Here is a 13160-nt window from a genome sequence, read left to right as displayed (position 1 = left end):
AGGCGGTATATAAATTTTGCGATGTTGACACTACCTTACAACAGATTATTACAGACGAATTTTAAACCATATCACATACGGTTATAAGTTCCGTCTCTGTAAAAATGTTTGTGATATTGATCTTATTACAGACGGTTACAACTTCGTCTATAATAAAAATGCGCACAGACGAATTTTCTTTAAAACCATCTATGAGTAGTAAGGGTTATAGATGGATTTTGTTAAAACCAATTTGTATAAAGTGATACAGATAGAGTTTTTTAAAAAACCGTCTGTGCGATCCTTTCCCTATTATAAGCAATTTTTTTCTGGCTGTCCTCATGATATGACGTACATATTTCATGATTTACAAATTAAACAACACCGTAGAAATTATTTGTATATCACACATTGACACATTGTTCAGAACATAGACCACGTATTATTCAGAACTTTAACACATGCATTTACATATCACAAAGGTTAAAAATATCACACAGATACACATCACACATTGTTCAGAACACATAAACCTAGCTAGCTATACACAATCCCTAGCTATACAACATTGGCACCATCTTCCAAAAGGATGAGATACTTGACATCATTAGCGACGCCGTCTTCCAGAAAGATGAGATGATCGACATCATTGGTCGACACCGTCTTTCAAAAAGACGAAATGATTGGCATCATCTCAGCCTCCTGCATTTTAGTGCAATATCAACCCAAGCATCATCTTCAACGAGCATCTCGTTGTCATCCGGATCAAGCTCCATCCTAACTATCTCACGTATGAGCCAAAACAAAACTGCATTGCTTAGTCTCGCAGTTCACGAAAACGTCTCCATTGTGATGAACATCAATAGAGAAATTTCTATCTGCAAGAACAGAATAGAGAACGCGATTCACAGCAAAAATAGGGTCCACAGAGGGGCCCTTCACAGTAGCGAAGAACACGAAGTCCATACGACCGAATTTGACGCCAAGCATCCATGCCGTGGAAGCAACCATAGGGACAACCCCCTCCTGCCAACGTCTGATAGCAGTGAACTGAGCCATTGCAGATCTATAACGAAAACACCGTATTACCCTCAGTTACACAGATCCAAGCAAATCCTAAGAAACCTTAACAAAACCACGATGGACACACATACTTTACTCACCTCAGTGAAGGGGGATTCGACGCCCAGATCTTGCTCTTCCGACGTGGAAACAACTCTAGCTCGCGGAATGGGCTCTCGGATGGCGTCGAGAAGAGGGAGGACTCCTCGTCGATTTATATTCAGTGAGCGGGTTGTGTGTGTGGGAAGCCAAAGACCGAAGGAAGATGAGCGGGTTGTGTGTATGGGAAGCGAAAAGCAAGAGGAGATGAGTGGGTTGTATGTGTAAGAGGTCAAAGTGCAAGGGGAGACGAGCGGTCAGATTTAAATAGCTCCCAGGTCTTTTACTATAGACGGGTATAAAAAAATTCATCTGTGTCTATCGTACAGACACATACATATCTTAAAAAAATCGTCTATGATAATATTACAAATAGGTTTTTTCTAAATACTGTCTGTGTCTGTACGATACAAATAGATAGATTTATAAAAACTATCTATGGCATCAGGTACATTCAGACGACGATCTTGTTACAGACACGTCTGTTTTCAATATTTCTGTGGTAGTGTGATTTGGTTCAGGCAAACCAAGCCAACTAGCCAAGGTACGTAGTAGTGCAACAAATACCACACTTGATCTTGGCCTTGGATTTTTTTTAGACCAAAGGCATTTGGCCCAGCTTTATTAGAAAGCTAAAGAAAGCATGACTGGGGTTACCAGTTGACACATAGGTTTAAGCAAAGGGGAGAGAGATTTCTTGAAAGAAATCCTCTCATCGACATCTCTACCAAGTACCAATAACCACCTCTATGACCCAGCATCATCAAAGTATCACACAGACAGTACTATCGTAGACTTAAGGACTATTACATCAAAAGGAGACAATCCTTAATTATCCAATGCCAGCCGGCAGACTAGCAATATTGACTTCTTGTTGAAGAATAAGCAGACGTCCTCTGACAGCGCCCAGGATATCTTCAATCCTACTTTGTTCTTCTTTCTTACTGAGCAGTTTCCATCTCTGGACGAACGAGAGAACACCCGGTACGCCATTGCCGTCGGGGACGGGACACTATGATTACGAAAAACAAAATCATTTCTTGTTAGCCATAAAGTCCAAGCTATGCATCCCAGAAGGAAGATCGTGAGTCCATTAGACTTATGACCTCCTTACTTGAGACACAGCTCTTGGAAATTGTTCAGATTTTGGGGAACAGTAGCCCATTGCATTGCATCTCTAAGCACACACCAAATAAATTTGGCTAAAGGACATTTGAAGAGCATATGTTCAGCCGCTTCCTAGGCCCCACAAAGTTCACACCATTTACTGCCTTGGCATTTCTTTTTCAGAAGTTGATCTGCAGATTGAATTCGGTTTTTGTGCACCATCCAAACAAAGATTCTAATCTTCAAAGGTAGTTTTGATTGCCAAATATCAAGCATTCTCACAGCTACCAAACCTGGATGAGTGATAGCTTTATATTAAGAAGAAGTGGTAAATTGACCAGATTTTTCTAAACTCTGTATTAATGTCATTATTTGCCATAACCTAGCACACTAAGGCTAGTGGATCTCTACAAATTCTACATAGTTTGAAAAAGGAAACACTCAAGGGGCAGTCTCCAATCCAAACATCAGTCCAAAATTTTGTTTTCCTTCCTTCTCCTACCACATACACCACACCTCTATGAAAATGTTGTTTGATATTGTAACAAGCCTCTCCAAAATTGGGAACAATCGTCTGCTCGACTAGCTGCTAAAGAAACTATGAGTACCTAAATATTTCGTTCTTAACATCTCTATACACAAATGATTCTCACCTTTTTCCAGTTTATAGATCCATTTATTGAGCAAACAGCTGTTCATAACCTTAGTATCAGTGAAGCCAAGCCCTCTATATTCTTCAGGTTTAGCCATTACTTCCCATTTAACCATGTGATATTTCTTTTTCTGACCTGGTCCATGCCAGAAAAAAAAATAGCTCTATATGTGTCCATTTTGTGGTGAATCCCATCATGTAGGAGATAAACCCCCATAGTACAATTAGGCACTGCATTGAGGCATGACTCTATCAACACAGATTTGCCCCCATAAGATAGATAACTAGCTTGCCAAGTAGGTAATCTTTTTCCAACTTTCTCATTCACATAACTCAATTTTGCCAAGGTAAGGTTAACCTCACTGACTGGTATACCTAAGTATTACAGTGGAAAAGTACCCACATTACAGTTAAAAAGGTTTGCAACTCTATTTTTCTCCACATCATCAACCCCCACCACCATTACTTCACTTCTCAAGTAGTTTATCTGAAGCCCAGACATGTTTTCAAAGCAGTATAGAAGGAACTTAGTATGTGCAATCACTTGGTCATCCAACTCTAAGAAGATCACTGTATCATCTGCATATTGTAGATGTGTTAAACCTCCTGTCACAAGGTCAGGAACCAACCCTTTAATATGACCAGCATTTTTGGCACTAGTCAGCATGGAATCTAATGCATCTCCAATTAGGTTAAACAGAAGAGGAGAGATGGGGTCCCCTGCCTTAGCCCTTTGTATGTTCTAAAGTAACCTGTCCCAGTTGTATTGAAATTAATACCAACTCTATTTGTTTCTACAACTTGTTTAATCCATTTAATCCAGAGGTCAGGGAACCCTTTTCTCACCATTACTTCTTCTAGGAAACTCCTTTGTACTTTATCATATGCTTTCTCAAAGTCCAATTTGAGAATCACACCTTTTTGCTTCTTAACTCTCAATTCATGTAATGTTTCGTGTAAAATGACTACTCCATCTAGAATGTTTCTATTAGGAATGAAAGCAGTCTGATTTATTATGATAGTTTTTTCTGCCAAAGGAGTAAATCTGAGAGCTAAAACTTTGGTGAAAATTTGTAGTCCGCATCCAACAAACATATTGGTTTGTATTGTTTAATGGTATTTGCTTCTTTCATCTTTGGAATTAAGGAGATGAGTCCATAATTAAGTCCACTCATGTTCAGTTCACCTCTATGGAATTTGTCAAACATTTCTAACATAGTGTTTTTTATTTGGTCTCAAAATTGTTTATAAAACTCTACAGGAAAACCATCTTGTCCAGGTGCAGTGTTAGTTTTCATCTCTTTTAGTGCAATTTCAAGCTCTTCCATGGTAAATGGTCTAACAAGCCTCTCAGCTTCCTCCCTGGATATTGATCCTTGTTCCTGCCAAGTGTTTGGGTTGAGATAAATGGCACCTCTATTCTCTCTCCCAAACAAATCCTTGTAGTATGTTACTATGTGCTGCTTATGCTCTTCTTCATCAGTTATTATTCTCTCACCTTCTTCTAGAGAAAAGAGTGTACATTTCCTTTTCCTACCATTAGCAATCCCATGGAAATACCCAGTATTTGAATCCCCGTGTAGAATCCAGTTTTCACTACACCTTTTCTGCCACATCAACTCTTCATAGCTGTAGATTTGTTCATTTCCCATTTATATCTCTGATTCCGTTCTTCTATACTTAACTCTATAAGTCCAGTTTTACTCTCTAGTTTGAGAATTTTACTTCTCAAGTCTCTTATCTCTCGGTGAGAGCTACAACTTTTTAGTTGAACACTTTTCCATTTGAATCTGTTTATATGCCGAAAAAGTGGTTATAAATTTCAGATCTGAAAAACTAGATCTGGAATTTCTAGCCACATTTTGAGCATCTAAACGGATTCAAATGGAAAAGTGATCAACTACAAAATTGTAGATCTCGTCAATGTCTACAATTGTCATATAAAGATCATCTTCATCCAGATTCATATGAAAAAGTTATAATTTTTTTTAAAAGTTATCTACACAACATAGGACCTATCGGCACACGGAGTGCGGACAGGCCACAGACTTATTACCACATAGGATGTCGGCACACGGTTCCCTAGTCGGTATTCCGTATACCGACAGGTACATATTCTTGTAATTTTATAAATTTAGCTATTATATTTACAATTTTTAATAAAATAATATTATTTCATAAAAAGCTCCACAAACGACGCATGCCCTAGGGAAATGCAAGTCTACATCCACGTGTACACATATGACTAATCTGGTTTATCCATCCTTTTCATATAATATTTGTTTATCTGTTGACTCTCATCTATCACATGAGTTTTTTATCTACCATTTAACATAAATTTTAATATAAATAAATAATTACAATAAATCATACATACCTATTGATATATAAAAATTTTCCTTCGGACGGCCACAGGCTGTGAGCACCGTGGCATCGTGTACCGCGCATCACGGAGCCCTCCTCCTAAATCACGAAAACAAATTTTATATGATCCTGTGGAGAAAGATCCTCACGAGACTTTATTTATATCATTCATCTCCTGATTCAATAGTTGAGTTGAAAAAGAGGTAAAGTAAGTGAACACGTGTCATCACAGAGAAGATAATTTTTTGTAGAACTAAATCCTGTAAATTTTACTTTCACAAATCGCAAGGTCTGGCTCGGTCCACTACCCACGTCACCCTGCAGACCCGAGGCCTCCACCGCGCCCAGAAGAAGAGGTCGGCCAGCAACCAAACAACCTGAACCGTGATACATCCACGGGAACAAGGACGGCCGCTACGATTTGATGGTGGCTGGTATCCTCGAATTCCAACCGCCAATTAACCGTGAAGATTCCCGGGTGCTGATCCGGCGCGCGCCCGGACTTGACTCGTAGACTCGCACAGCCGACACCTACTACACGTCCTCGGCGTCGGCGTTCGAACCGGAAACGAACCAAGGCCGTGCCCGCTGCCAAGCTAATGAAATCAGCGTGTGCCAGAGCATGCCGACCCAATCAGACGAGCAGGGAACGGGTCCTCGGTCTCTGACGCCGAGCAAACCCCAACCGAGGAGTGACGCGTGGTCGGGACGGCCAATGGAGAGGCTCTTGGCCACGCTGGTGTTCTGCGAGGCGCCCCTGGACTCTGCCGTCGTCGGCACGTCGACAGCACCAAGACCGCGAGAACGTCAGGTCGGCAGCGCCGCCGATGCCGATGACGGAGGCAAGCGGACCCGATAGCGCGTGGCCATGGCGAGACGAGGCAGTCACCGTCTTTCGATAGCGTCCAGACCATCTTGTTTCGCTTGAATTGATCAGGATTTAGATCATCTATAACCTATGCTTTAAAATTTATTTTCTATAATATTATTATAGCATCTTCTAATATTATTATAGTATCTGTTTTCTTATTTCTAACATTTACCTTATTTATTATATTCCATTACTCTTCTGCTCTCTCTCGAACCCAAACGCATACTTTGTAAACAGTGACATTGGTTTCTCTTTCCATCTGCAAATTTACCGATCGCTAGTGCCGCCTACTTCCCTGTAGCACTGAAAAAAGCAATAAAGCCGATTCTGCTAGAGATGATATGAGCAGAGATGGCTAAATAGGCCGCTCGGGCCGGCCCGGCACAGGCCCATCTAGGCACGGCCCAGCTATGACCCGATCCGAGCTGTCCAGGTACTGTTACGAACTGTGTCGTGCCGACCTGCGTACCGCTCCCTCAGCCCACGACATGGCCTGATCATCCACTCGACCGTGCCGGGTCGGTACGGGCACGATTGTGGCCCGGCCAGCCCGGAGGCACGGGCGGCCCGACGGAGGCATGGGCAACCCGAACGGCACGGTTGGGCACGCCGACCCGGCAGCACTTCGAAAATAGAAAAAAAATAAAAATAATAGTAACAGAATTCTAAAAAAATCAAAAAATATTGAAAATAAATAAAATAAGTTTTATTAATTTGTTGGCTCGTTAAAATCCTTACTACTAGAAGGAAAAAAGATTACAACGTTTATTGATCCATAAATGAAAAATTAGAAATATAGAAATAATAGAATTGATTTGTTGAAGTGGCTAAGTGGTTTTGGAGTTTGGATCAATGGGAGTTTGGTATAGACGGATAGTGGCTATTTATAGGCTAAGATGAAAGATGGGTGGCGGGTCCAAGGTCACTTTCAAATTTTTTAAAAAAAAATCATAAAAAATTCAGAAATAATAGGGAGACATAATTAATTCTAAAAATGAGCTTTATTGATAGGTTGCCTCATTAAAAACTTTTCTAGTAAAGAAAAAAAGTATAACCTAGCTAAAAAAATTAGAAATTACACGTTCTCAAGTGTCAACAACATCTAGATACAAATTTTTTAATGAAGCATCAAGCTCAGTGTTCTCTGCAGTGTGTTGCATTCGCGTTTTAGCTTGTTCTCAGTCTTTTACTATGGTGAGTATTTCTAACATCTCACTTATGAGATTTGCTCTTCTATCTTTGATTATCCTTCCAGTAAGATTGAAGGTAGTCTCAGAAGAAACTATAGATACTGTAACCGTTAACAAATCTCGTGCTAACAGTGAAAGCACTGGATAATTCATCTTGTGCTCATGCCAACATTGCAGTATGTTGAAATTTTCTTGTTCATGGCTGATAACATAGCTGTTGATGAAGGTAGTTATCTCCCTTCCGGATGTTAGAATTCTAGCACTCCTAGTCGTAGACGATCGTGACGAAGTTTCTGAACTTCTTGATGAAGAACATCCACCAAATATTTTTCCCCACATTGTCGTCTTCTGTTTGTGGGTGCTAGTGGAGGTCGTTGCAAGCGAACTCCGATATACTTTGTTTCATATTTACTATAAATATTGAATAACTTAGAACGGACATTATTATAATAAGTAGAATAATCATGGCCAAGAGCATCACCTAGAATTGTGAGAACTCTACAAAAATCTGCGATTTTAGCTCTAGGATCTAAAATAAAGGCAAATGCATATAATAAAAAGATTGTTATCTTCATAGGAACCACACAATCTCTTAGAAGATTGTCATTTTCATACATATTTAAATGAGTAGCAATTTCAACATTATTATGCACTACTAAACAAGATGTTGGATAATAAACTCTCAATAAACTCACAGTTGAATCATAAAAAAATTCAAGAAACTCTAGTATTCTTTTGGCAACATACCAATGTGCTTTCGTGAGTAAAGTTTGACCCACATACTGATAATAATGTGTATGAATAAACACATCAAATGTGCTCTTATATGGTACAATATTTTTGAGTATCATGAAACTAAAGTTCCATCTTACTGGTATGTCCACAGTAAACTTACGTAGACGCACACCCATTGTAACACAATATCGCTTATATACTGCAATTCGTTGGTTAAAAGAGTTTACAAAAGATATTGCAGTACGAAAATTATCTAGGTATTGCGACAACCTCTTCAAACCGGATTTTACTATAAGATTGATAATATGACAAATAAATCATTGATGTAACAAGAAAGATTCAGCATATATACTAAATAACGGAGTAAGAATATACATGGCTCTAGAGTTTGCACCGGTATTATCTAAAGTGATAGAAAATATTTTATTTATGAGACCAAAGTCTTCAACTACTTGAGATATTTTTTCAGCAATATTTTCATCGGTATGCGCGTTGTCAATCAACCTGAAACCTATTATTCTCTTTTCTAATTCCCAATCATTATTAACAAAATGAGCAACAACACTAAGATAATCCTCTCTAGCCCTACCTGCCCATATGTCTGAGGTCAAAGCAACTGAAAATGTACATGTTTGCAACATTTCTTTAAGCTTGCTACGACACGTATAGTAGTATTTTACAATATTCCTACTAGTTGTTTGTCTAGAAATATATGTGAACCTAGAATTATGAGCTTGCTTAATGTAATCTTTAAATGCAAGAGACTCACCGATGTTGAGTAGAAGATCTACTCTTGTAATGAAGCGGCATAACTCTTTTCGAGCATTGGCAGAGTCATACTCCCAATGATGAACAAAGCCATCGGGACTGTACTGCAGCACCGTCTGTTTCATGGCTACTCTACTCTTTCGCTTACAAATTGTGGCTTACCTCTTCAAATATCCCGTTCCACCTGAGAGCTTTGTAGATAATTTATGTTTGCAAATATAACACCTAGCATATTTGACACGTACCCCATCTTCATTTCTGTAGAACCTTTCAAAGTCTTGCCAAACTTCAGAAGTACCGACTCTTGATCTTTTAGAGCCGGTGCTTGCTGATACGTGTGCACTTGTAGTGCCTGACGATGGAAGTACTGCTGCATCACCTGCATGTGAACCAACCGGAGGTTCACCGTCGGGTCCATTATCACCAGCAGCATTGGTATCAAAAGGCTGTAATCCCCTGTGAGTTTTTGGAGAAAAAATCATGATCGATAGATGTATTATGATCATGATCATCGACATCCATGATCAATGTCGAATGGCATAAAAAAATATAAATATTCAGAGTTAGAAATAATCAATTAATAAAATTAATAATAAAACAAGAATGAACAACGATGCAAAAAATCACCAAGATTTCTTTAACGTCAAGATAGCAGGATGACAGTTTTGGAATTGCTCAGATTTTTTGCAACAATTCAAACTAATTTTGCCAAATTATCGCTAATTCTAAAGAACTTTGAGATAAGAATGAAAGAAGAAAACAAGAGAGCAAATGGTGTTGCTGGTGTGCAATTGAAAGGCGGAGTGATCCTCTATTTATATGTGGAAAATAGTGATTTTTACAATTTTTCGAATTTTTTTAGCTCAAACGGTCACAAAAACGACTATAAAATTCAAAAATATCGGGTTAACAGGTTAAACGGGCCAACCCAAGCTGTTCCAGGCCCGTTTAACCCGTTAAACCCGTGTGTCGTCCGTGCCTCTTGTGCCTCCCCGTGCTGGGTCCACGCACAACGGCTACAGTCGACCCAGGCATGCCCGCTGGGCCGTGCCGCGCCGGGCCGATCGTGCCGCCTGGCCGCCGCGTGCCGTGCCGGGCCAGCTGTGCCTCCTAGGCCATCGCGTGTCCGGGCCGGTATGGGCCGTGTTCGTGCCTGCCCGGTTTGGACCAAGCTTGTGCCGGCTTGAAAAATACGCGCCGGGCCGAACCGGCCCGGTGTGCCGCACGCTCGGCCCAGATACACCTCGAGGCCTTGTGCCGCGCCAATCTAGCCCGTCTAAGCTCAGATCGGACCGTACTTAAAGCCGTGTTCGGACCGGTCCAGTAAATTCAACCTTTTTGAACATATTTAGATATGAGAGATATCGATCGGCAAAAGGAACGTGCTACGGCGCCGCTATTGTCTTGGTTTATTACTGTACGTACGTTTGGACTTTTGCTAAATTGGCGAACTGTTCCCGCCACAGCTAGCAGCTAAAGTAGAAAATTCATAACGGATTCAGCAAGTCAGAGCAGAGGGCAATTGCATTGCAAACTCAGTGGTCTAATCCGCAGCAGTTGGGCGATGTCAGTCCGATCATGTTTCTTGAAACAGATAAACACTTTTTTTAAATCCAAAGTCAAACAGGGATCCAATGACATCAATGTCTCCGGAGCATGGACACGGCACAAATTACTCGCCGCAGCTCTTGGGAGTTAGGACCACAGAAGAGCAGTACACAGCCGAATCATCGAACATGCAAAGGGGAAATTGGCTATTGCAGATGCCACAAGTGGATAGTATTACTTACGCGCAGAGCGTCAAATCGGACGCTTTCGTAGGCTCATGGCACCGGTTAGTCTTCCTGAAGGGTGTCAGCGTCTGAGATTTTTTAACCGGTCGGGGAGGCCGTGGACTTTGCGGCGATGGCGATGGACTGGCTCTCCAGCTTCGTGGGATCCCCACAAGTCCACGTTGCTTGTGTCGTTTGGGTATCGTTTGTTTTGTGATTTCCAATGGTCCCGGCGGCCGCAATGGTTGTTGCATTGCATCACGCTCTGACCTGCTGATCGACAGTGAACGAAGTAGATAAGCAGATCAGTGGTGGCAAAATTCGATGCGAAGATCAGTGCTTGGGAACAGGGATAGGTAGGTTTGGAAACGGGTCGAATACAAACTCGTTCCACATTCACATCCATGTTTCTCAAGTTGAAAAAATGGCATGCACTCTAATAACCTCATATACAAATATGATCTGAACAGAGATTGGGTACGACATTGAATTGACTTTTTCAGGCACACACAAAGATCTGTACGCTGCAAGATAGTAGTTGTGGAGCATCTGTACGCAACTGGTACACAATTCTGGCCATTGTCCCATCACATTTCACTCGCTTTGTTCAGAGTATCAGTTTCGATTCCTCCAGATTCAACAAAGACGCCTTGGGGGGGGGGGGGGGGTCCGCACCCCAGTCTCAGCAGAAGATTCACTGGCAGGTGGGCCCCTGGAAAACTTTGAACAACAGCGACCAGCACGCGCCTCCTGATTCTATTCTAGCTCCTCCCGTCCTTCGAAACGCCTATAAATCCGACGCCACCGTTCCCCATTGCTCCTCGCGCCGCACATCTCCATTTCCCATTGCTCCTCGCGCAGAACCTCAGAGAGCAGAGGAAGCGAGGTCGTGAAGATGGCGACGTGCGCCGCGAGCCTGGCGCCGCTGCTTGGCCCGGCAGCGGCGAACGCGACGGACTACCTGTGCAACCAGTTCGCGGACACCACGTCGGCGGTGAACGCGACGTACCTGCTCTTCTCGGCCTACCTTGTCTTCGCCATGCAGCTCGGGTTCGCCATGCTCTGCGCGGGCTCCGTCCGCGCCAAGAACACCATGAACATCATGCTCACCAACGTGCTCGACGCCGCCGCCGGCGCGCTCTTCTACTACCTCTTCGGCTTCGCCTTCGCATACGGGACCCCGTCCAACGGCTTCATCGGCAAGCAGTTTTTCGGCCTCCGCAAGCTTCCGCAGATTGGCTTCGACTACGACTTCTTCCTCTTCCAATGGGCCTTCGCCATCGCTGCCGCGGGGATCACGTCCGGCTCCATCGCCGAGCGGACGCAGTTCGTGGCGTACCTTATCTACTCCGCCTTCCTCACCGGCTTCGTCTACCCCGTGGTGTCCCACTGGATCTGGTCCGCCGATGGATGGGCCTCGGCGACCCGGACGTCGGGACCGTTGCTCTTCAAGTCCGGCGTCATCGACTTCGCCGGGTCCAGCGTCGTCCACATGGTAGGCGGCATCGCTGGCCTTTGGGGCGCCTTCATCGAGGGTCCCCGCATTGGCAGGTTCGATCATGCCGGTCGCTCGGTGGCGCTGCGCGGGCACAGCGCGTCGCTCGTCGTGCTCGGCACCTTCTTGCTGTGGTTCGGGTGGTTCGGTTTCAACCCGGGGTCGTTCCTCACCATCCTTAAGAGCTACGGCCCGGCCGGTAGCATCCACGGGCAGTGGTCGGCAGTGGGCCGCACCGCCGTGACCACCACCCTCGCCGGCAGCACGGCGGCGCTCACGACGCTCTTCGGGAAGAGGATCCAGACGGGGCATTGGAACGTGCTCGACGTCTGCAACGGCCTCCTCGGCGGCTTCGCCGCGATCACCGCCGGCTGCTCGGTGGTCGAACCGTGGGCGGCCATCATCTGCGGGTTCGTGTCGGCGTGGGTGCTCATCGGGTTCAACGCGCTGGCCGCAAGGCTCAGGTTCGACGACCCGCTGGAGGCGGCGCAGCTGCACGGCGGGTGCGGCGCGTGGGGGGTCCTCTTCACGGGTCTGTTCGCGCGGAGGGAGTACGTGGAGCAGATTTACGGCGTGCCGGGGCGGCCGTACGGCCTGTTCATGGGCGGCGGCGGGAGGCTGCTCGCCGCGAACGTGGTGCTGATCCTGGTCATCGCCGCATGGGTGAGCTGCACCATGGCCCCGCTGTTCCTGGCGCTGAACAAGTTGGGTCTGCTCCGCGTCTCTGCCGAGGACGAGATGGCCGGCATGGACCAGACGCGCCACGGAGGGTTCGCGTACGTGTACCACGACGAGGATTTGGGCGGCAGGCACAAACCGGTGCAGAACACGCGGGTTGCGGCCGCGTCGAGCGGCGAGTTCTAGCGACATACCAGTACCGATACTATTACGCAGGTGCGGGCAGGGCACCTCGCGCAATGTACGCAGGTCTCCCTTCTGTTGTGTTGGGTCTCATCGTATAATGCTACATGTTACTCCTACATGATGATTGTACAATAAAAACCAGGGATATACTCTTCTTGTCTAAGACTGCATATTTCCTTTGACCTTGTGTGGAGCCCGGCGT

General features: G+C 44.2%; 1 protein-coding gene across 1 annotated transcript; it reads left to right on the top strand.

Moving 5' to 3' along the window:
* The first annotated feature begins 11304 nt into the window (after nucleotides 1-11304).
* LOC133921753 (ammonium transporter 1 member 2) lies at nucleotides 11305-13121 on the top strand. Its single transcript, XM_062366758.1, has one exon. It carries the CDS (start codon nucleotides 11495-11497, stop codon nucleotides 12956-12958), a length of 1464 nt encoding a protein of 487 aa, XP_062222742.1. The 5' UTR covers nucleotides 11305-11494; the 3' UTR covers nucleotides 12959-13121.
* The last annotated feature ends 39 nt before the right edge of the window (nucleotides 13122-13160 follow it).

The sequence above is a fragment of the Phragmites australis genome, chromosome 6, assembly GCF_958298935.1.
Source record: "Phragmites australis chromosome 6, lpPhrAust1.1, whole genome shotgun sequence".
Classification (NCBI taxonomy): Eukaryota; Viridiplantae; Streptophyta; class Magnoliopsida; order Poales; family Poaceae; genus Phragmites; species Phragmites australis.
This window is presented reverse-complemented; position numbering and strand designations above follow the sequence as displayed.